We start from the raw sequence: 25,291 nt of genomic DNA, 5'->3' as shown, positions 1-25,291 counted from the left end.
TGCAGTCAATCTATAGACCCCATCCTGGTCTATTTCCGACTTTTTCAAAGACTTGCTTATTCTAGACAGTTTCATATATAAACCAAATGGACTTTTATTGGCTTCTTTACTTTCATACGATATTCCGTGCTCATCTAAGTTATAGTACAGGGGGCTGGTGAGTTGGCTCATGGTTAAGTGAGACCCACTTCTACCCCTGGGATCCAAATGGTTGAAGGAAAGATTATTTCAAGTCATCCGCTGACATGGTTTACTATTACTGACACTTTTAATCCTTATTGTGACTTCATCTTATTAATTTGATGTTGTTTTTGGTTTTTTTTTTTAATGATGCTGTAGCTTGTCAAGGTTTGTCCCTGAAATGCAGTGATGGAAGAGGGTAGGAAAATCAAGGAGAGCTGCTCTGAGTAGGGGCAGTTATACTTCAGAGTGTAACCTGAATCAAAGGAGGCTTCACGTGGCTCAGCTGAAGCATTTCATAGCTTCCCAAGAATCATCAACTTGACCGGGGAAGCACAGGGGGAAAATGTTGAGGGTGTGGACTTTAATCTTTCTCAGCTGTATGTAAATATGTTGCACAGCTGATGAGCAGGAAAGCTGTGGCTGATTCTCTTTTTGATGCTTTTCAGCCGGGATGCCACAGCGCTTGACTGAGCCCTTGCTAACTTCCTTCTTCTGTAACTCATGCGACTCACATGACCCTGTTCTCAACCTGTGAATCTCAGCCTCCTGTCCCAAGAACTTCAGCCTGCTCTCCTCCCCTGAGAGATCTCCTCCTCCTTCTCCTCTTCCTCCTCCTCCTGAAAATGACTTCCGAATTCTGAGAACTGTGGCTGGAGAGAGAGAGAGCGCTCATCCAGTTAAGGACACCCGTATTTCTTCCAAAGGACCAGGGTTTGATTCCTAGCTCCCATAGGGAAGCTTACCACTGTCTGTAACTCCAGTCCCAGGAGGCCTGGCACCCTCTTCTGGCACAGACATACAGGCACACAAAACACCCATACATACGCTGTGTCGAATACCTTTAATCCCAACCCTCAGGAAGCAGAGGCAGGTGGATCTGTGGGAGTTCGAGGCCAGCCTGGTCTACATAGTGAGTCCAGGACAGCCAGGGTTTATTACACAGAGAAACCCTGTCTCCAAAAACCTAATAAATAAATTATATATAGATATTTATAGATAGATAAAATGTGCTTTATTACATGTGATATCCTGAGACATTACACACACACACACACACACACACACACACACACACACACAGACACACACACACACACACATATACACACATATACATATGCTTTTGGTTTCCCTCCCATTTTCTGGCATATAATTCCTAGAAATTGTTGTAATTATCTGATTAAGGGTTCTTAGTAATCTTTTGTTCTGAAATATGACCCACCTAGCTACTAATTCTTTGGAATTTCCTGAGAGATGGAAGAATCTTTTGTTCTAGGGAAGTGACTCAACTTCCTGCACTTAAGCCAGTCAGCTGAAAGGCCAAACTATGTTCAGAACTGTGGCCATTTTCTTCCCAACTCCTGTCCTCCACAAAGGGGAGAAGGGCTAAAAGCTGAACTGGTTGCCAATGAGATCTCTAGAAAGTTCTCTGAGCCAGAGGGTTCAAAGAGCTGGGTTGCACATCGGGAGGTTCCTGGAGGATAGTGAACCAAAGAAGAACTTGGAAGCTGTCTCCTGCCCTCATCTGACCATGCTTTTGCCCAATGTCCATCTTTATCTGTATCCGTATCTTTACAATAAACTGGTACCCATAGGTGAATTGTTTCTCCCAGTATGTCAGATACTCTAATTAAACAAACCAGAGGGAGTCATGGGAATCCCAGTTCATAGCTAGTCCATCAGAAGTTACTTAGGAGCTGGGTATGGTGGCGCACACCTTTATTCCCAGCACTTGGGAGGCAGAGGCAGGCACATCTCTGTGAGTTCAAGGCCAACTTGGTCTACAAAAAGTAATTCCAGGACAGCCAGGGCTACACAGAGAACCCCTGTCTCCAAAAACAAAAACAAAAACAAAAACAAAAAAGAAGTTACTTAAGATTGGCATCTGGCATGGGTCCATCCTGTGATGCTTTACCCTTGACTTGTGGGATGTGACTTTACTTCCCCATAGGTAGGACTGGAATTGAATTGAGCTATAACTGTATCTCCTTAACGCTCTCGGCTTCTGTGAACACAGTCTCCTACACCCGCCCTCTTCAGCTAGCTAGACTCCTCTGCCTTAAACTATCCAATGACTTTTCATTACAACCAGAAACCAACCTTTTCCTTAACCCTCAAAGCCTTCAATGGCATGATGAGCACCAACCTTTCAGTCTAGACTCCAGCCACAATAATATGCTCTGCAAGGACTTGCCACGCTTCCTCACCATCAGTCTTTGCACTAGTGCCTCTTGCGGTTGAACATGTCTGTTGTCCCGCAGATTGCTCCTGGTTAGCTCCAGAACTCACGCTGTATATTGCCTGATCCTTGCGATGGTTGGTCCTCATCATGAACTAAGCTGTGCGTGAACAGTAAGGAGAGTTTCTCTCCCCTAGAATGACTAGGGCAGGTGGGGTATGCACAGGAAACAGGGAGCTGAGCTTAGCGGTAACATTAGACATGTTCTGCTCTTCAGCCCTGGCCTCCAGTGTTTTCCTCCTGTCTGATTCTTTCCCCATTCATTTTGTCCAAATCGCAAAACCCAAGTCATTTTCAGGACTCCTTTTCTCCTTACGTAGGCTATTTTGGCTTCCATGTCTTTTGTTTATTTGTTTGTTGTTTTTATCTGTTTTGTTTTTGAGATGATAAAAAATATATATATTTTTTCCTTTTTAAAAAAGTCACGTCCCGCTTTTCTATTTCTGGAGGATACAAAAACTTCATTAAGGGGCATGATCAACTTGGTGGGAAGACAGAAGTGTGAGGAGTAGAAACAGGTGGAGAGGTGAGGGGTTACTTCTAAGATCACTCATATGCAAATCAACGAAAGCAGGAGGCTAGGGCTGAGAGCCGGTTCCCAGGGACTGATTCAGAGAGGCCAGAGACCAGCCACCACTTGCCTTCTCTGTAGAAGGTTCACATAGCCTCTAAGCAATGCTTTTGTAAAACACCTCGCCCCTGCTAGCTTTAAGAATAAGTCATGTCATAGAAGCCACAAAGCAGGTACGATGTAATTCTCACCACTCAAGTCATTAACTAGGAGAACTCGGCTAATTAGTGAGCCTCTGGAGTGAATTTTTATAGACCTGAGTAGTCACAACCGCACTACCATGTCATAAAGCTTAGGTCCTGGGTCTTGGCTATACTTTTAGAGAAAAGACCTACTAACTAGTAATATCTTTGTCTGTGCAAGTGTACATACACACATAGATGCTTACATTGCATTCCCACATATAAAGTCTACATTTTATTTTGCGTCAGCCAACTAAAATTAAGGAAACTGCTTTAGTCTACTAATTGGGGTTCAAAAGACATTTGGAAGGGGGGGCCCCTATCTCAGCTGAGGCTCTGAAGTCTATTCCAGTTTTACTGATGGACATTGAGAGCTCCACATTCCCTATAGATCCTTAAGGCAGTGTCATTCCTCAGTGTCTTCCAAGTTAAGAAAGGAGATGCTTTGAGAATCCTGTTACAACCAAGCCAGTGGCCACCCCAATACTCACTCAATGCATTACTTTAGGATAGTAATTTTGGTGACTATGTGGGAAAAGCAACGGATGAAGGAGACCCTTGAAGCCCAACCGAGAGGTATCTACGTGATGACACAGCTCTGTGGACTGCCCATGGTTTCATCTCGGAAAAAGCCCACATTTCCAGTTCCCAGAAAGGGTTTCTCAACTTCACCTAGAGTAGACTTCCCCACCTGGATCCCGAGCCGAGCATGGCGGTCCAGTAGATTGACAGCTTTCACAAAGGGCGTGGCCAGAGATGGGAAGTTCTTGAATGGCAAGGCCACTCAAGTTTCATTATGTCGAGGAACTTTGAGGAAGTCACCAAATCCACGATTTAAAAATATATTTCCTATTATACAGACACACCTACTTTCTAGAATTAAAGCCCGAGTCATTTGTTTGTTGTTACACATGCTGTGTAACTCTATAATGTAAAGAAAGAACGTCAAGACTGGCATGCATCCAGAAAGGGCATAACGGAAGTGGAGACTAGGATGGTAATACCTTAAGGTGGTCGGATTCTGAAAATAAAATTGAAGACTGAGAGCTTATGACTTTAGATATTTTGTTTTCAAAGCGCTTACTGCTCAAGCATGAGGATTTGAACTTGGGTCCTCAGCACCCGCAATAAAAGCAGCGCTAGCTAGGTAGCTCGTAATCTGAGACCCCAGTGCTGGCAACAGTGAGAGAGGGGAGGGACCCAGCCAGCCTAGGCAGCTGCTTTGGTTAAGAGAGACCCTTTCTCAAAAACCAAGGTAGAGGAGCTGTAGAGAAAGACAACCCGTGTGGACCTCTGGCCTGCACAGTCACCCTTCCTCACCCCACGTCAAAACCAGCTCTGCGTTGTTTATTCTGGACTTTTCTTTTAGGAGACCTGATTTACAAGAAAGCTAACCCGAGCTTCACTTTCACTTTTAGTTTCGCTTCTTAATAGTTTTTGTTTGTTTGTTTGTTTGTTTGTTTGTATTCTTTCTAACGACCTAGTCTCTAGCAGCCCAGTTGTCCCTGAATTCGCACTGTAGACCTGGATGACGTCCATAGAGCTGCACCCACCTAGCCTCCCGAGTACTGGAATTAATTAAAGGCCTGTCATACCGGACGCTATCCTTTTTCTATAAACCGTGAATGTCTATTCCGAAGCTGCTGACTCTAAAGTCATCTGCACGAAATCCCAGACCGGCTCCTCGGAGCTGCTGGCTTTCGGTTTCGGGTCAGAGGAGACCGAGAGTGGGCGGGTCTTAGCTAGACTTAAGACTCGCGAGTCGCGGGCTCAGCACAAGCCTAGCAGCACTCGCTGTCGCCGCCGACAGTCTCCCGGTCTACAGGTAGGGAGCGTCTTCTCGCGGAGTCCGGGAACGAGGCTTGCAGGGGACTTTAAAGCCAGAATCCCTAGACCTTTTGAGGATGGTGTAGGGAAGAGACTACAGGGAAACACGATGGGTTAGCAGGCAGTAGAGTCCCGTTTCCTGGCACAGTTAAGACCCCAGGAATCGGCAACGTGTCTAGTGGTAGGGCACTCACTGTTAGCTTTAATGTCAGTTTTATATGTGACTGACTGTGTGTTTAGCTATGGGATCTTGAGGTAGGTAGCTGGGGCAGAAGAGTGAATAATTGGTCCTAGCAGGACTTTGTTCACTAGCAGTGACTGGGTAAGTCATCCCATTTGAAGCATCTCCTGAGGTCCTTTCTCTGTCAAGGTCCAGGATCCTGGAGTCTAAGATTTTTGACTCTATCAGCCCAGAGGACCTAAAGGAGTTCTAGAAGAAAATGCCAAAACATTTCTTAGACACACTAACCTTGGCTATGCCAAAGTTTAGGTTGGGATTGTCATAAGAAATAAAAGTACAGTGTTCTGTCTTATTTCTTTTTTAATCTGAATAAATTATTGCAGGTGTTTTCCTATGGGTACATAGACAGTTTTTTTTTATATTGCTATATTCTATTGTTCTGGATAATTAAAGGGTATCAGTCTCCAACAGATGCCCAGGTTACTTATAGTCCTCCACAAATCATCACTACATAAATAACTGCCTGGAACATGCATGCACACTACACACACACACACACACACACACACACACACACACACATATATATATATCACAGTATTTAAGGAGAACCTTATACTCTGACAATATTATTCTTTTCCAGCTGAGGAGGCCGGGACAGTAGTTACAGTCTTTAAGGTGGAACGGAGAGGGAAGGAATTTGAGCACAGGGCTTAGGATCATTTGAAAGGATTTGAAAAAAAAAAAAGAAGCTTGCATCTGCTTCCCTCCTGCCCTGGGAAGATAGAGAAGTGGTGTTCCGTGATGTTCTAGTGGACTTCCCCCGGGGGACAAACCTATTTCCCCATCTCGAATGAGCCATCTCTTTCTTCCCCAGTTCATACTTTGTCACTCTTCGGACGCCTCTGCTCTTGTGTGGGAATTTGTGAAAGGTTAGCTCTTGCCTGAGGAAGATGACCCTGTGCTCTTCCGCCAGCTGAGAGGTGCAGGTTTAGAGGTCAAGATCGTGCTGATTTACATGGCTCGTGGACTTCCTCTTTTTTTTTTTTTTTTTTTTTATCTCCTCCTGCTCACAGCTGCAGTCTGTGAGGCAGGGAGGAGAGGGTATGGTATTGAATGAGGTGACTATCAAGCCTAACCCAGCACCCTTCAGTAGGCTTTTTATACTAAGCTTTTTAAGGAGACTCACAATAAATAAGTGCTCCAACCGAGTCTGCCGTCATCACTGGCAAAACTAGGTGTAGGCCTGAAGTCCTCCCCAACCTGTCAGGTACCTCGATGTGACTCTCCGGTGCTTGCCTTGGCCATTTCTCCCACAGCCTCATTGCAACAACCACTGTGTCCTCACAGGCCTGGATGCCATCCCGTCTCATGTCCTTGGGCAGAGGAACTAGAGAGAAAAAAAATTTTTAATGTGTGCCTAATATTAAAAAGAGGGTAATGAGTCATTTTGTTTTGCTCTTTTCGTAAATGTCCTTGTTTTGTTTATTTTGTTTTGTTTTTGTTGTTGTTGTTGATGGTGGTGGTGGTGGCAGAGGCGGTGGTTTTGTGTTTTTTTGAGACCTAGTTTCACTATGTAACCCAGGCTGGCCTCTAACTCGAGATTTTCTTGCCTCAGCCTCTCGGATGCTATTCCATCTGCCCGTTTCTAACATCAAGGATTCAAAATAGTTAATAAGAAGCTTATGCCCTTAACAGACAAAATAAGTGATCACATCTTTTACTAAAAAAAAAAAAAAAAAAAAGTTAGCACCAGGGAGAAGATGCAATGGTATCAGTTTTCAGAGTGTGTCACGGATTGGGAAAATAGTCTTTCTCCATTGATCAGCAATTCTCCTTAGGGAGAGCTATCATACAGACCTAACCTTAGACACACTAGGCACTCACCAAACACTGGCTGAATACACAAATACTTATGATATTGAAAAAAGGGGCAAGGAGACCCAACACCTAAGAGTAAAGGAGCTAAATCTTAGGGCCCATTAAATAGGGAACTTACAGAAATTATGCCATAATCTTAAATCTTAAAAATTGCTATTAACTGTGTAGAACTGGGGCTGAGGAGATGGCTCAGAGGTTTAAAGCACTTACTGCTCTTCCAGGGGACCCACAACCATCTGTAACTCCCTCTCCAGGGAATTTGACGTACTCTTTTGAGCCTCTGTGGACACCGGGCACACATGTGGTAGGTACACAGACATACAATCAGGGAAAACTGTCTTAAACTTAAAAGAAATAACTCTTAAGAATGTGAAGGAAAATCACGTCTTTTTTGGGAAAAGACTGAAAAGAAATTAGTGATAGTTGTGCTCAGAGTGGCCACAGTTTCTCCAGGTCCACACTAGTGGCCCTGTAGGCCACCCTCCGTCTCGGTTTCCAGGTGCTGGCCTATGCCACGTCTTGGTAGCATGTTGGGCCTCTATTTCATCACACCAGTAGCAGCTCCTCCTCCTTCCCAAACAAACTTTGGCAACCAAATATGTTAGCCCATATTACCAAATGCTTCCTGAAGGAGAGTGTGTGTAAAGCGCTTACGTAGTTTTTTTTTTTCTTATAACAACAACAACAAACCATAACAATAAACAAATACAGTCATTCTACCTCAGCGAAGGTGCTCAAACTCCATTTCTGGGGTCCTTACCCAAAAATTTCATAGGGGAAATGATTATTTTTTTTTCTAATAGTAAAAGTAAAATGTTTATCCACTCATTTCTAAAGTGGACACACACACAAGAAATGAAGAAACAGTTCTCTTTTTTCCTATCTTCTTTTTTTCCTTTTAAAAACAGTGCAAATGAGATGAGACCTTACCTGGCCCCCTGTAAAAATCACATTTACTTCTGTAGACAATCACTGTCAGACAGGATCTTTAGATAGGGGCGGGGTTGTTGTCTTAAAGCGCCCATGCGTTTCTGCTTCATATGCTGCCCTCCAAGTTCCTTCCTGCATCTTTGCAAACTCATTCCTTATGCATACGTTCAATCTGTCTCTCACAGTACTTTGAGAGACAGTATATATATTTAGCCATTAGGCTAAATGGGGCATTTCAAATCTGAGGTTATTAGCTGTGTCATCTCGTGTGTGTGTGTGTGTGTGTGTGTGTGTGTGTGTGTGTGTGTATGTGCATGTGTGTGTGTGTGTGTGTGTGTGTGCATATATATGTTTTTTTTTTCCTAGGGTGAATTTCTAAGCTGGGGATAGAGAGGTCATATGACATACACAGCTAAAGTTCTAACAGATTACCAAATTGACCTTAAAAAAAAAAAACTATACAATTTCACATCCTTACCAACGAAGGTCAAGAAATCTGGTGTGCCTGTATCTTCACTAACACTAAATATGAGGCATCTATAGTTCTGGTAGAGCAGAAGGTCAAAAATGTTACCATAGATCTTCAATATGCTTCTTAGAAAGAGCCTTTCCTATGTTCGCCATTTTTATGTATTATTCTCTGAATTATGTGAGACTCTTGTCAGTTTCCTGTTGACCTGTGGATAGTTTTCTTACTGTATTTTAGAGACTAGATTCCAGAAGCCTTCTGGTTTGTACACATGTTGGATAGATTGTGTATAGTCACAGAGTCCGAGAAACACTAAGAAGGAAGTCTGACTTTCCTGTGAAAGTTGTAAACATGTGAATAATACAGAAAAGAAAAGGGGGCTTATTTTGAATGTACATTATCCATCAGAGGGTGCTTATAACTCAATTTAAAGGGGCTCATCTCACCATGCTAACTTCTTTTCACTCGGTTCTATATGGTTTTGAGTTACAAAATGAAGGCGTTCAACTTTGCAGCTGTGTTTTCACATGCCTATCAAATCAATCATTGGCTGACTATTAAAACTGCTGGCTCACCTGTGCTTTCCGTACTGGCCTTTAGGGCTTATTTATCTATTAGCAGGAGAGATCTATTGGTGTCACATTGTTCAGCTATTGAGTTAAACAGTCCTCTTTCTGTGTTTCCCATCACTAGATAATTCCAGAAACATGAGGACATTTTTCATCACTATATTCACAGCCTGCTGTCACTTGCTAAGGGGTAAGTCACCAGATATTTTCAGTGGGGTCTGTATTTTCAATATTTTAACTGTGAGCTAAAAACTGAAGTAATCATGTGTGTGTGCATACAAAGTGTATGTGTGGGGTGGGGGTGGAGTGGTGTGTGTGTTCATGCATTTGCTAGGCACCCATGCGGAGGTCAAAGGGCAGCCCTGAGCATTGGTCCTCACCTTCAACCGTGTTTGAGACAAGGTCTCTTATTTGTTACTCATTGCTGAGTACCGCAGGCTGGCTGGCTCAAAACCTGGGCATTCCCCTGTCTCCACTTCCCACGCCACTCCAGGAGCGCTGAGGGTGTAGGCACGTGCTATTGCACCTGCCTTTTACATGGGCTCCGGGGATGTGAACTTGGGTCCTTACGTTGCACAGCAAGTAGTTTCGTTACTGAGCAACCATCCCAGCCCCTAAAATAATTTAAGGCAATATACTTTGCTCATAAAAAGCACATTCTAGTTAGTTTTCCTTCTCCATAAATAAATTACTTGTATCATTGTAAAGGATGAAGGAAAATACAGCAGCTGTGGGTGTAGTTTAGTAGTACAATGCTTGGCTGCCATTTATTTACAAAGCCCTGGATTCAATTACAGCACTGGAAACAAATGAATGGACAAAAACAAACAAACAAACAAAAACCAAACAACAGTAACAACAAAAAACGAGGTTGGGGCGAATATAATACAGGTCATACAAAATTAACGGCTTATCTATTTCCTATAAATAGCAACTAAAAATTCCCGAGGAACTAGCCCACTGGTATGGCTTCTTCTAAACAAGCCTGGGACCATACTATCTAGGTTGCTCGTGTTTTCCCCAGTGAAGATTTTTTTTAGAGAATTTTAGTGTTCACGTGCTTCACCAGCTAAAGCGGTTGTAACCTTTTACGCATTTAATGGGACTGGAGACATGTCCCATCTTCTGAAGGCTGGTCCTCTTTCTTTTTAGCATTCACCATCACGGCTCCCAAGGACCTGTATGTGGTCGAGTATGGCGACAACGTCACGATTGAGTGCAGATTCCCAGTGGGACACGAACTGAACTTGCACGCATTAATTGTGTACTGGGAGAAGGAAGATAAGCAAGTCATTCAGTTTGTGAACGGAGAGGCGGACCTAAAGCCTCAGCACAGTAGCTTCGCAGGGAGAGCCTGGTTGCCAAAGGAGCAGCTCTTAAAGGGAAACGCTGCCCTTCAGATCACAGGCGTGAAACTGCAGGACGCAGGCGTGTACTGCTGCATGATCAGCTACGGTGGCGCTGACTACAAGCGAATCACACTGAAAGTCAACGGTAAGGGGCACTCTGGGCAAGGAAGGCTCCATCTTTACTTAGAACATCTTCCTTAGTGTTGAGAGCTTTTCATCCTTGGAAGCCCATACCTGCTTCTCACAGAACAACGGCAGCCTGTTCGTTTGTTCATCCGTTCTTTCATTTGTTCATCCAATCGTTTGCTCTCCACCGTGAGTACTCCTAGCACCTTGGGTTTGACAGTAACTTGAGATCCAGTTCCAGACAATACACAGCCATGCTCTGCAGTACCACGAGCTCGCAAAGAAATGCCATGTGTTTGCGGCTTATTATAAGTGCAATACACACACACACACACACACACACACACACACACACATATTTACAAGTAATCAGATATCATGGAAAGGAATAGAATTATCAAAATGTCCCTCCTCTCTTCAGCACCATCTTCCATGGAATACATATACAGTAACTACTATCTGTGTATCCTTCCAGAACCTTTTAATTTGATATATTTTTTATTCTATTAGTCTTAGCACATCTTCCTCTGAGTATTTCCATACAAAATCCTCTGTGTGTGTGTGTGTGTGTGTGTGTGTGTGTGTGTGTGTGTGTGTGTGTACATATATCTCCTACTGTAAGGTCTACGTTCAAAAAGACTTAGGGCTAATTTATAAAAGATGAAAACTGTTGATGTTAAGAAGCCATTCTTCCACAAAGATGGTCCAAGTTCTACTCACTGGGTATCCATTCATTTCCAGGGTTTGCAGTGTTCTCTCGTGTTGAGGAGGAACCAGGAGTGTAAGTTCCTGGATAATTACCCACAAAAAAATGTCATCAGGTCACTTGAGTTCAAGGTTTTGGGTTGGACCTAGCTGAGGAAAGGAAAATACCTTAATAACCACCCCTGCTTTCACTGTTGGGTTTCATAGAACTGAGAGCTGCACCCGTCCTAGGAGTGCACACAGCCAATCCCAATGCCCACCAGGACCAGAAATCCCCCATCTCTTTTCTTCGTATACGTCCCACAGTGGTGTCCCTCCAGTGTGGAACCCCCGTCCGTGGTCTGCTGAAACTTCTCCCTGACTGACAGTGAGCTGAACTGTCTTCTGCAGGCATACATTTGGCTTTTTGTTTTGTTTTGTTTTCATAATAACTCTTAAAATATTTGACTAGAAATTTAGATAATCTCCTTTGATCTGAACCAGTGTAAAGGTCAATATTACAAACAGAGAATAGTCATATTTCTCACAAGGAATCATGACAATTATTAACTCAAAAATATGTCGACATTAGGAGCAATGTGTCCATTTGGTAGGATACGCACAGGTCTCTGAAGCTGGGCCGCTTAAAGCCACCATGGTTAGGAAAGTGTCACTTGCCTTATTTTATCACGTGGCTTCACCTTCATTATCTTTTACTTATACTTCTTCATTTGTGACGTTCATGAGAGAAGACTCAGGATGTGGTTGTCCACATCTTGAACACGTGTTAGTACACCAGGGAATAGGAGGCAGCATCTCTTTTATTCCAAGAAATTATGAAGTCTGAAGGCCACGAATAGACAAGGTTGCTTAGCCCAGGGCTGGGGCACACACACCGTCCTGGCAGACAGGAGGAAGCAGTCAGAGTCGAAATCTCTGTGTCCAGAGCTCTCTCGTGTCTTGTTGGGAGTAGCCGATTTTGTGACGAGGAGGAAGAATTTACTCCCGTTATCTTACTCTGCGATATCCTTGATGCACGAGGCATCTTTCTGGAGCTGATGGCGTCTCCGTGGAGGGGACTTTGATGGGGCAACGGTGATAAGCAAGCAGACTGGAAGCTCCACTTGTTTTGACTATTTTCTTTTCTTTTAGAATTTATTACATTGGGGGTTTTACTCCAAGTTCATTTCGCCATGTATATGCAGTCAAAAGTTCGGGGGGCTCAGCCGATCTAGAGCGAGAACCTGAACGTTGGTTCTGGTGGGTGTTGCGGCTCAAATCTGTATTCCCAGCTATGTGGGAGGCTGAGGCAGGAGAATCGCACAATTAGACCTTGTCTGCGCTGCGTGTTATATAACATGCTCAAGTTCAAGAGCAGCCTGAGCAACTTAGCAAGAGCCTTTCTCAAAATGAAATTTTAAAAAATGGGAACAGGACTGAAGACATAGCTCAGTGGCAGAACACTTGCCCAGCATGGGTAGGACTCTGGGTTAAATTCCTAGCACCTTAGGTGCCTGGCATGTAAGGAAGCAGAACTCCTGAGTCACCTCTTATGCAAATGATTTCACAGCAACGCTGCCCCCCTTCTCCCCCCCCATGGTAATGAAGCTTCCCCATAGGGGGTTCACTCACCGTGGAATTTTAAAGGTGAAGCATTTCAAAACTGAAACCTGAACGAGTGTAGTTCAGGATTAACTCAATTTTTGTTGTCTCTTTGGGTGCTATCATACTTTGAGAAGGTTGCAAAAGTTAGCTTTGGAAAAGTTAGCTTTTGTCACTAAAATTAATATCAGAAAAAAAGATGAAATGTCCATTTAATATTTCTTGGGCCTTAGACGGTACTAAGCAGCTGTAAGAAACACGTTAACCATATGGATCAATGAGTAAGGGTTGCCATGGCTCACCAGATCCCCCGGCCCTGTTTAAACCTTTTCTATATTCCTACTCTAGGGCCAGGGGGGTTGGTCTGTTTTATTGGTGTGTCCCTTGGCCTTGGCCTTGGCATATAATGAGGTTCCAGTATAGTGAGAAAAGAAAATATTTGTTGAACGTGTGACTCAAAAACAATTAGCTTAAAATGTTTGCTACTCCAATAGGCTTGAATATTGACATTTTTATTTCCAAGACTGTTCCTCGTGAGGTGTGGGAACTTTCTTAAGACCCACAGATGTAGTGATGAAAAAAACCAGAGAAACAGCTGTGCTCATGGTTGTCCTAATCTGACTAGTAATGGTGGGAGTAGTTGCTACAATTAACACTCACGCAACACCTGGTAGGTGATAGGTCATGCACTGGGCTTCTCACTCATATGAATTCATTTAATCTTTAGTATGCTACTTGCTCATGGCCATGGTATTTTTCTGCCTATTTACTATCTTCCAAGTCTGAATGTGTCTTTCAATAGGTGGCATCTTAGATTCAATGATATTTAGCATTACTCTTCCCATTTCAAGGCGAGAGAGAGAGAGAGAGAGAGAGAGAGAGAGAGAGAGAGAGAGAGAGAGAGAGAGAGAGAGAATGCAATTTGCCTAAATTCTGCCCAGGTAAAATTATAAAGCCAGATTCTAACCCTAACTGGCCCATCTCTAAAATGTGTGCCATCCATGTTTTCTTGCCTATCTTTGGACCTCTGAGCGTGTATCAAGGTATCAAGTTATACAATGGCTTTAAAAGTAACTTGAACATTTTGTGCTTCGGATTACTATAGTAGCACAGTGTTCGAGAACTAAACCAGAGGTCTGAAAGCACAACAAACAAAACATGTCTACTCTGACTTTAGAGTGTTATAAACCTGTATGTGGTTATAATGAATATATTTGGCACCAGTACATAGCTTGTATCATAGGAAATTGTCATTGTGAAGAGCAATAGACAACTCACTGATTTCATATGGGTTGGTTCAACCTAATACATGAGACATTCTAGAAACGTCCAAAAACAAATATCCAGAAGAAGAAATAAGTGGAGCAAACAATGCTTGCGATGCCAGTGCTGACAAGTCAGCATCAGTGTATGTTATGGTGAGATTCGTCGTTAATGAATGGAGACTGTCTCAGGAATCGGGAAGCTTATTTCAGCCAATGCTTTATCATAGCCAGCTCCATATCTGCTTCCAGCTTCAGAGCGTGGTCAGCAAAGTCACTTCTGACATCCTGTTTTGCTTCGTGTTGCGTTGTTAGCCTTATCTTCGATCTTCACTTTCTTTAAGGAGACTTTTTGAAGAAAGTGAGTTCAGCTAAATAAGTAGACAAGAGGCCAGGCCCAGTGGTGCACACCTGTAATCCTGGCACCTGGGGTGGGGGTGGGGGTAATGGGGGGGGAGCAGAGGCAAGTGGATCTTTGTGAGTTCAAGGCCAGCCCGGTCTACAAAATGAGTACAGGACAGCCAAGGCTACAAAGAGAAACCCTGTCTTGAAAAAGCAGAGGTGGGAAAATGTAGACAAGAGGAAATGGCCCTGGAGAGCAGTTGGTAGAGTTCTAGCCTGTCATTCATGACGTTCTGGTTTGGTCCCCAGCACAGTATAGAATGACATGTGATGCCACACGGTTGCCTGTGATTTCCAACACTCAGGAGGTAGAGGCATGTTACCTTTGGCTACATAGAAAGTTCAAGGCTAGCCTGGTCTACATGAGACTCTTTCTGGAAAATACAACAAAACAACATAGGCAGGAGTATTTGAAAAGTCCATAGTAACCCAAATAGGAATCAATACTCTCCTCCCTTCTTCCTGTGCCAGACAATCAGACCCAGTGACAGCCATTCGCGTGTAGGCGACATAAATAACTTAACAAGTGGCATAGTAAACATGCAAGCAGAGATCCTAGCGTTTTCCTCCTGTGTCTTCATGCCTGTGCTCATCTCAGAGGCGAGTGCGGCCGAGGGTTGGTCAGCTGCGGACGGGTCCACTCATCAGCTGTTCACCATATTCTTCCAAATGAAGCACCGTTCCCCTTCAGTCAGCTCCCGTGAGAAATGTAATGGAAGGCAGAGATTTCACTCTTAATGTTTTATCATTGACAGTGGTTTTAAATTTAAACCGTTAACTTCCTAGGGAAAAAAATTAAGTCATGTGCCATGTGGTAGGGAGACCCTAATATGGTGACATTATTTCACAAAGTACCTGTTTAATAATGTATAATCAGTGGCTTCATCTTTAGTTGTTCCTCAATGTGATCAATACAAGACCAGGACCTCAAGAGCTCATAAAAGCCATTCTTGTGTGTTGCGAAATCATAATTATACCTATTTTATTGGTGCTCATTTTCTTGATTCAAGGGCAACAAAACATTGTGCTATTTCAGCTTTGCTTTGTCCTAGCTGTTCTGTGTCAAGTTTCTGTGAAAAAAAAAAAACTTATTACAAAGCTCTTATTACGTCTTTGGCAGTGGAGTAGGGAACTAAAACTCTATTCTGGGCTCTAAGTGGCTCACGAAAGCACAAATGGTTACTAAATACTAGAGATATTTCATATTTAGGTAGAAAGAGCTGTGGTTTCCAGGTGACAGTTTATTTCATTTAGTTGACACATTTAGTTTGAGCCCAGTAAACACCCCGGTGTGGTTTTTATGGTGATGCGGTTGTTCCTGAAGCCCAAATTTAGGTCAGACTTGAATAGACGACCTGAGGCAGATTAGCACACATTCCCTGCTGCCAAAATAGCTGAGTTGGAAACACATCTTTCTAGTAGCCAGGCCGAGTTTACACTCTTTGTAAGCAGACAACACCGAGCCGCATGTCTAGTCCTGTGACAGGTGAGAGCCCTGATCTCTTTTTGCTCATGACCCAGCCCCGTACAGAAAAATCAACCAAAGAATTTCCATGGACCCAGCCACGTCTGAGCATGAGCTAACGTGTCAAGCTGAGGGTTACCCAGAAGCTGAAGTCATTTGGACAAACAGTGACCATCAACCCTTGAGTGGCAAGAGTACCGTCACTGCGTCCCGGACTGAGGAGAAGCTTCTCAATGTGACCAGCACTTTGAGGGTCAACGCATCAGCCAATGATGTTTTCTACTGTATTTTCCGGAGGTTACAGTCGGGCGAGAACCACACAGCTGAGTTGATCATCCCAGGTAAGCTGCCTACCTCTGTCCCCTGTCCCCTAGCATGAGGACTGTCCATCATAGTCATTTAGTGGTAGTTGGCTGAGTAGATGAATACATAACACTGACATTTGCTAAGTGTATGCTATTTCCTCACTTCCTGCCACTCAAGTCGTACTGCTGCTATTTCATAAACACCCAGCGAGCATTTATTGCGTATTCACTCACGGCAAACAGCATGTCCGTCACTGAGTACTCATAGGTGAGTCGGACAGAGGTCACTGTGCTCCAGGAAACAGGTGGTAGCTCCACGGAGGAACTGCTCTTGGAGCTGGGGCACCACGCGGAACATGAGAGCAAGAGGCAGCTTACGCTCCAGGCATCTGAAGCGGATCACATCAGCGCTGCCCTCTTCTATGCGGGCCTTCTGAAGTCGGAAACAAATGCACCGCCTTTCTGTATCTTATTCTCGATAGGACAGAACCTTTCCCCCTGTGTCTCTCTTCAAGGCATTCTCTGATGTGTAGACTCCAGGAAGTCTGCCTTGTGCATAGGACATGAGGCTAATGTCTCTTGGTAACCTACAAGCTGGGTTATAACTCACCAGGCAGAGCCTTACAGGCACAGAATGAGGGGCAGGGTATGAAACGTGAGAGTTCAGCTGCTTCCTAAACTCATTACCTTACAGAAGTAGCTGGGCTTGGAGACAGTCTGGTGAGAGGCTCCGAGCATTGTGAGACTATAAATCCAGACGTACTCTCAGGAGAATGGGGTCTGCCTCCGCCCATCCCCCAATGTACACTGACAGTAATGCTCTAGGAAGTTTAGGGAAGATAAATAAAGCTATGTAGAAGTCAACCGATAGGAAAATACATTCCAGGATGTGCTTGAGACAAAAAGGAGTTCACACAGTTAGAAAGCAAGAAAGGTCCTCTGACTGGAGGTAGGACTGCTTCATGAAAGCTGCATTGCTGTTTCCTGCTGTTAAATGCTGTTTTACCAGGCTGGAGCTTGTAGCTCTGGTGGAACAATACTTGCATAGCATACACAAAGATCTGATCCCCAGTGCCGTTTAAATCTGGTGATGTAGGGTTCACCTGTAATCCAGACACTTGGGTGGTGAAGACTGGATGATCAGAGGTTCAAGGTCATCTTCAGCTTCATAGGAAGTTCAAGGCCAGTATGGGCTACTGGAGACTCCAAGTCAAAGACAAGACAAATAAACACCATCAAAATAAAACAACAAAAAGGTGTTGTCTGGTCATTTATTTGTGAGGTAACCGGACCTCTCTGAGTCTCTTCTCATCTGCAACTTGAGTGTTTTGGTTTTTGAAGAAATACTTGGAAGGCCAAACTTACAACATCATTTTGAAATACAAATCAAATACATGCGAACAAGATTTATAAACCATGCATAGTTAAGTGTCATGGGTCTTGGTTGATTCATAATGGGACCAAATAGGAGCTGACTTATGACAAGAGATGGGAGGTGACAATTCCAGAGTATCCTTGTGCCATGGGACCTCGTTTCCTTTTTCACGAAACTCCAGGCCAAGAAACTAGAAAGAGAAGCCAATGACTAGGATGTCCAGAGAGTCCAAACACAGAAGAATAACAAGTGCTGGTCCCTGCTCATAACCCCAGGCATGGGAGGCAGGTGCTGCCTAACAGTGCCCAGTGGTCTCCCATGTCCCAGAGTGGCCCTTCCATGCCATGTTGGCTGTTAGCATTCTGGATTAAAGAGCACACAAGGAAGTTATTTCACTGATGTTAGCATTGAATACTGCAGTCACTTTTTGTCGCACTATGCTAAACGTGCCACAGGCCTGGAGTTCCATTTCTCAGCGCTGCTCCCAGTTTCTTAGGAGCCCTGTCTCCTCCTTCCAGTCCTTAACTGACTATTAACTTTTAGAAATTAAGATGACCCTAAAACCAAACTAGATTTCAAGAATGATCATTCTCCCGACTATTTCCCCAGCAAAGCTTTATCTTTAGTTGGCTTCTTTTTTTTAAATCCTCTTTTCCAGAACCACCTGCAGTCTTTCAGCCATATAAGAGGACTCACTGGCTACTTCTGGGCTCCATTCTGTTGTTCCTTGTTGTAGCATCCACAGTCCTCGTCTGCTTGAGAAAACAAGGTATTTTCTTCCTTGCCTCGGTCTCTGCACTGCCCTTGGGGAAGTGCGTGAAGGTCCTCTTACCGGGGCATTGAGCAGGCAGTGCCAGAGATAGTGCCTACCCTGACCTGAGCAGAGCAGCCCCGCCTCACAGGGGAGCTGTCTGACCCAGCACCCTAACAGAACCTCGCTGGGAAACAGACTGGCATTAGTTATACAAAGTTAAGTTTTAGCCGTGACTCCGGCCGTGATATGTCTTCCTTAAGTCCTGCTCATGTGGCTATTTTGCAGCCTCTCCTACCTTGGAGTGTGGTGTTGAACCCTGTTGTAATTTGGAGGGTATGAGTTAGACAAGGGCTTTGGGAAGCTGAAAGACTTAGCTAGCTAGCTTTCGAGGTGGCCCTGTGAGGTCCACGGGTCAGCAGATCACAGGTAAAGCTGGGCAGCGCTGTTGTGTGGTGTGTGGAGGTAAAGGGTAGGAGTTTGTGGAGCAGTGGAGGCTGAAATAGAAAGCCATAAGGTTTTTTTTTCACATGCAAATACCCACAGACTTTGAAGAGAGAGCACCAAACCTGGGGGGGGGGGCGGGAACCTGTGGGGCTCAACTGAATTCAAGTCTTTTGTTCCTTGCAACATCCTGTTGAGCTGGGTTCTGGGTACCCTAAGTAGGAAAACATTTCTGTCTAAGATGAGCTGTGGTTTCTTTACCACAAAGCATTGTTTTCCCAAGATTTCTGAAGACAGTATGACATAGTTTTTGAAGAAAAAAAAAAACTTCCATATATTATTTCAGTACTTACCCATTAGAGTGATTAAAATCTAGGAAAATAAATAAATTCAGATATGCCTTCCCAATTGTAAGATGGCTTAGAGTAAACTCCCCTCCCCCCCCCCCATACTTTGACGTGTGTACCAAGTGATCCAATGACATACGGATTTGTCTGAAACCAAATGGGGAAATAAAATACGGGCGGTGATGCCAATCTTCAGAGAGGAATTCCCCACCACCCCTTTGGAGGGTGAGTGTATGGGGAAAATGATGCTAAGGAGGAGGTAGCCACCAGCTGCTCTGAAAAGAATAGGCCTTGGACAGAAAGGAGAGAGCCGGTCTAGGCTGTGGGGATCAAGTTTCAGCGACTCATCTGGGCTGGGACTAGACCTGGGCTTGCACAAAGAAGTAACTGTTGCCAGGTTGCACCCGGAGGGATTGGTTGGGAGGGAGAATTGGTAGGTGGGAAAGTAGCTCAGGACTTGGGACAGCTCTGAGGGAAGGCAGGCAAACAAAGCAGACACTCCTCACAGGCCAACGGAGAATGAGAGCATGTGCCCTAAGGTGTTGAATAATGAACTTTGGGGTTTGGAGCCTGGAATAAGGAAGTTCGTGGTCGAAAAGCCTGGTGATTAGGGAGTGATCAGTGTCTCTCATCCAAACCTTCACTTGAAGCTCAGGTCGCTGTAGGGTGTCGCGTTGTGCTGTATGAAATTAAGATGGCTTTCTTCTTATGTAGTGAGAACGCTAGATGTGGAGAAATGTGGCATCGAAGATGCGAACTCAAAGAAACAAAATGGTAAGCGTGAACAACAGAAGGAACGGGCAAACGGAAGGAAAACACAGGACAAAGCAACCAAGCATGGTCCTCCAGGGTGGCAATTCCAGTAGGCAGGAGAGTAGTCAGTTGCAGGCCAGCTTGAACCACATAGCAAAAACAAGAGCAAAAACAAAAAGCAAAACCAAACACAAATCAAAAACAAAAGAAAAAAAGCTATTGTGACTACAAGAGAAATCTGCTTGCCATGACCTCTCCTTTCAAAGGAGGCTGTTTTTGTGGGCACTGCTGGCTCCTCTGCCTCAGAGCTCCTATATCTGAGGAACGTTTGGGAAGGCCCTATAGAGGAAAGAGTGGCCAACAGCTTTATACAGAGAGCTAAGGAGTGAGGAGGGGGAGGGGAGCACTATGGCTGCTGCTGCTGCTGCTGCTGCTGCTGCTCTGCATCCAGGGGCAGCGCTGGCTTATATGAATGGGTAATTAAGCAAGTGTTTCTACTGTGTGGTTAGCTGCTGGTGTGGGATATGGCATTTCATTTCATCACCGTGCTCCCCAAAAAATCAGATAAACGTGAGAGTCACCTCCATATTATAGTAGAGAAAACAGGACCGAGAAGCTAACGTGAGGTGCGTAAGAATGCAGCCTTCCTTCCCATGGGCTTTTGTTTTTATCCTATGTGCTTCAATTTATTCTTCTACTAATGTCTATATTTATAAGATTAGAAAACTCTCAGCCAGCCAACTGAACTAAACTTGTAAATAAGTTGATTTTGTGAGCCCAGGCTTAAAGTGGTCTAACCACTGGGGCAGACCCAGGCAGGGTCCCTGCATGGGCATTACCGTATATACTGTTGAATCACCCCAGGAAGCAGCCTTGCTCACTCAGGACTAAGGGTTTCTCAGCCCTGCAAACTTTCCATTTTAAAGCCAGGGCAGCCCCAGACAAACCAGGATGGTTAGTCATCCTTCATCATGTAAGTGGAGTCAGACAGAACCTGTCGCTCTCTTACTGCCACATTAGTACATGATCTAGCAAGCATCAACTGTATCAACATATCACGCATTTCCCCCACACAATCCCTGCCCCTATGAAATTGCTATACTGTGATCACTCCCCAGATACACACTTCGAGGAGACGTAGGCAGCGCGGAGTCCTCTGGTTGTCAAGGCGGGAATGGCAGCTTGTCGTCTGTGAATGAAGGGGGCCACGGAATGTGTGTCCACGGACTCAAGATAGAAGCCCGGAAGAGAAGAGAACAAAGAGAAAAGGTGTTGGAAAGGGAGCCTGAGACAAAGGACATTTCTCCAGCCAGTTTCCGTCATCAGTCATCCGCGGAAAGCGGCTTGAGAATTCCCGAGTTAACAGCTGGTCCTTGCAGAAGGTACCTTTCGCCTCCACGTAGGGCCTGGATGTGATGGAGAGTCACGAGTGGTGAAGTATGAATGTCTTCTATTTATATTGAGTCTGTGTGTTCTTCTCGCCAGAGCGTGGTGGTGACACGAGAGATGTTAAAACATAGGTACCAAACTCAGCCGCTGCTTAGCATCTTGTCCACAGGTGGAAAAGCGCACTAATCTGATGTCCTTTGTAACTCCTGGCGCAAACAGGATGCGTGGAGGACACAGGACTGGCTTAACAGGCTCTTGCTGTTTGATTTGACTGTTCTTCAATAGCAGTTGTTCCATTTAAGTATCGACTTCACAAATGTCCAATACTATATTCATCTCAGCTCCCTAGCAACCCCCTTGGTAATATCTATTATTCTTATTTCATAGCCCGAGAAGCTGAGTGACTAAGTACCTTGCCCACAGACTAATGGCTATTACATTTCTGTTCTTAAGCCATTGTTCTTTCAGTATACAATTTGTAGCAAAAAATAATAATAATAATAATTTAAGTGGCGTATTAAGTGGCATTGTACATCACAACATGCGCATGCACCATGTTGGTCTTTGAGCACGGAGCTGTAAGCCGGTTGGATATGCTTATGAGTGTTCAATACTCAAAGGAGTTTATATTTAAAAGACTGGAAAGTAATTCTTGAGTTCCTTGTCTAGCATTATACTTATCCCTGATTTGTTCATTGCCATACAACCTCAGAAGTGTCTAGTACTGCTCAGTAGTTTTTTTTTTTTCTATTTAAATGATATCAAGGGTTGGAGAAGTAGCTCAGTTGGTAAAATACTTTCCTCACAAGTATGAAACCCCGAGTTTTATCCCTAAAACCCACATAAAAAAACAAAAAGCAAAAAACAAAACAAAAACAGTTGGGTTTGTCTGCACATGCTTTGGATCCCAGCACTGGGGAGGGAGAGACAGGCAGACCCCTAGCTCTCATTGGCCAGTGAGCTTAGCTGGCTTGGTCAGCGCCAGGTCTGCCAAAGCTGATGTCTCTAAAATGATGTTGACAGTGCCTGAGAAATGATGCCTTCACACACACACACACACACACACACACACACACACACACACACACACTCCACACTCACTCACCTAAGTGCACCCTCATGCACATGAATACACACACAGTCCAAATACATATCAACAGGGAACAGACTCAGATGGCACCAAAGACAAAAATTCAAACCAACCCAGCCCGACTCTATTCCATCACCCTAGCCATGCTATTCCCTTCCCAGAAGCAATGTGTTTTGCACATGTATTTCCCCAAAGACAGTTAATATGTAGCGATATATTAAAGTATCTGTCTGTCTATCATCTGTCTATCTATCTGTCTATCTATCTACCTACCTACCCATCTAATCTTTTTTTATATTCCTAAATGGTAGCTCACTGTGTGTTTCTGTGCACTTTGCCTTTTATGTTTAATGTATTGATCCTTGTGCAGCTGCTGGAAACTGATTGGAAGATCCAGGAAGAGAACTAACTGCCTCATTCCTAGGTTTTCTTTCCCATTCCTCTAGGTGCCTCTCACAGCGTCTAGGCCAGGCACCGTGTCTGCTGTCTGTATCTGTAGATTCCATTTATAAGGCACCACTTACTACCTGAGTTTGTGTTTGGCTTATTTCACGTCTGCTCAAAGGGAGACCCTGAGTCCCCAGGTAGACTGAGTCAACCTAGCACCCAGGGGAAGCCTTTCTTGGGACTCTGCGACAGAAGCGGATCTGGAGCGGTGTCACTGTTGTTTCTCCCTCTACCTCTTCTCAAACACAGATGCTCTACCTGCTTACTACAGGCTCTCGCTGGAGACCCCAGCACTGTTGGACTGCTGCCTGCTCTGGACCTTCGCTTGTACCAGGAAAAGCCCATTAACTCTGTGTGAACCCTTGAAGGCCGTTGCCTCTCATCACCGCCACCCGGGGCCTCTAAGATATTATTTCCCAGAGGCCTTAAGGGTCCGTGCTCTCTTGGGCGAGGCGGGGAGGAAGAGCCCAGAGGTTTCTTTCAGTCTTGTTTTGTCACATGTCAAGACTGCAGAGACAGGATGGGTATGGTGGTGGAGGTTTCTAACTCCAGACAGAGGCAGGTGGATCTCTGTGAGTTTGAGGCCAGCCTGGTCTACATAGAGTCTCTGAAAGGAGAGACTGAGAAATCAGAATCCCCAACCGAGCCCCTGCTGTTTACCTGTTCACACGTGTTTATTTGGGGGATGATTCTCTTGGCACTGTTTTGTTTGCATGAAGTTTAAGACAGAGCTGGTTGAGCAAGACATTCTGTTTATCCATTTTTATTTGAAATCTTAATACTGCCTCATGGTGTTGGATTGATTAGGCACTTTATTCGTTCCTGTTGTGTGTCACCGTAAATGGAAATTTTATTTCACATATGATTGTCATTGTATTGCATTAATTTAATAAAATATTCTTATTTATTGAACATCTGCTTTTTTTTTTACTTAATTAAACCATTCCCAGTTTGACCTCCAGTGAGAAAAGTCGCTTAGAATATCTGCATTCCTGTCTGTATTCTTCCCCCCCCACACACAGCTTTTGTGTTCCATAGCATGTTATTAAATCCTGAATGATGAATACTACCAAATTAATTTATTTAAAATAATTTATTAGGAGATGAAGAGAGTTCTGTGGTTAAGAGCACCTGCTGCTCTTGCAGGGACACACGTTCAGTTCATAGCTGGTTGCTCACCACCACATTCCAGGAAGTCCAGCCAATGCAAGGCCCTTCTCTGGCCTCTGTGGGCACACGCGTACACGTTCATGCAGGCAAACCACTCAAACCCATAACAGAAAAATAAACCTTAAAAATCTATTCAGCAATTTCAGTCTCTTTCTGAAGTTTGTATAGGTTTAGGAAAATATGAAGAAAGCAGTGAAAAGTCTTCCATCCAAATTGAAACTCTGGCGTCGGGTAGGAGGACAGAGTGGGACCCGGAGAAGCAGGGAAGGGAAGTGCTTTGCTCTAAGAGCACGCTCAGAGCAGCGAAGTTGGAGGTGCACTAGCATTACACCATGAAAAGGGCACAAGGATCTAAAGGGGAAGTGAGAAACCTGAACCAAGTAAAGCTCAGGACTTGGACCCAAGACTTGCCTGGAGCCATAAGGAAATCTGCAGGTTTTAAACAAACGTCACTCACCACCAAGGACCTTGTGGACCTTCGACTGTATTGTTGGTCTGTTTGATTACTTCCTCAGCAATTCAACTTAAAGAAGCTTTTGGTCTTCGGATAACTTCTTAACATCAGATACTCTCGGAGCACGGTGGCTGTTTCTAATAACACGACAGACTACAGCTGTTTTTAAAAAGAAGATCTATATCTTTGTAGTAATAATGACACAGTACGCGAGCCCCCTCACAATCAGTGAGTTTACCAGCAGGAGGCGCCATGGCAGGATGGTATCATGTGTCAACATGTCGATGGATATTTTCTCCTCATCTTTGCAGTCTAAGGGTTAACCTTCCTCTCCTGGCTCCCACCAAAGCTGAGATATACAAAGTAGCATTTAGCTCCAGAAAGTAATCTTCCATTTCCACTACAAACATCTCAGTGAGTCCCCACTACACTGAAATACTCCACGCCTTCGTGGAGCTTGCAGTCTTGCTGAAGAGACCATGTAAAAATTCATTTAGACCGTTCATTTACATTCATTTAATTAAATCAATTAAATTCACTAATCACTTATTTAAAACCGTTCATTCATGTGTTAGGATATGAGAGTTGAGGGTGATGCCTCAGGACAGTGAGAAGAGAAGATGGTGAATTCTGGGCCGATGAAGTTAGATTTGGCTATGGTTTGTCCCCTCAAGCAGTCAGGAACTGGAAGCTCGGTCTCCAAAGTGGTGGTATGGAAGGAATGGAACCTTTAAGAGGCGGTGACTGGTCCTGAAAGGGAATTGATGGTTTTCTGTGGGAAGTGAGTCAGGTCATATGGTTACTGTGGAAAGCCAGTCTCAACTCTCCTTGGATGGGATTCATT

The 25,291-nt window shown here is 44.2% G+C and overlaps 1 protein-coding gene across 2 annotated transcripts; it reads left to right on the top strand.

Annotated features, from left to right (window-relative positions):
- Window positions 1-4,924: 4,924 nt before the first annotated feature.
- CD274 (CD274 molecule) lies at window positions 4,925-23,735 on the top strand. 2 transcript variants are annotated; one of them, XM_084749981.1, is made up of 8 exons: window positions 4,932-5,000; window positions 7,286-7,368; window positions 9,157-9,222; window positions 10,185-10,526; window positions 15,979-16,263; window positions 18,261-18,371; window positions 19,859-19,918; window positions 21,016-23,735. In XM_084749981.1, exons 3-8 carry the CDS (start codon window positions 9,171-9,173, stop codon window positions 21,036-21,038), a joined length of 873 nt encoding a protein of 290 aa, XP_084606107.1. In that variant the 5' UTR covers window positions 4,932-5,000; window positions 7,286-7,368; window positions 9,157-9,170; the 3' UTR covers window positions 21,039-23,735. The 2 variants fall into 2 exon arrangements, with proteins under 2 accessions (XP_084606106.1, XP_084606107.1); XM_084749980.1 differs by lacking the exon at window positions 7,286-7,368 and having other exon boundaries at window positions 4,925-5,000.
- Window positions 23,736-25,291: the final 1,556 nt, after the last annotated feature.

The sequence above is a fragment of the Acomys minous genome, assembly GCF_964271855.1.
Source record: "Acomys minous genome assembly, chromosome: 2".
Classification (NCBI taxonomy): domain Eukaryota; kingdom Metazoa; phylum Chordata; class Mammalia; order Rodentia; family Muridae; genus Acomys; species Acomys minous.
This window is presented reverse-complemented; position numbering and strand designations above follow the sequence as displayed.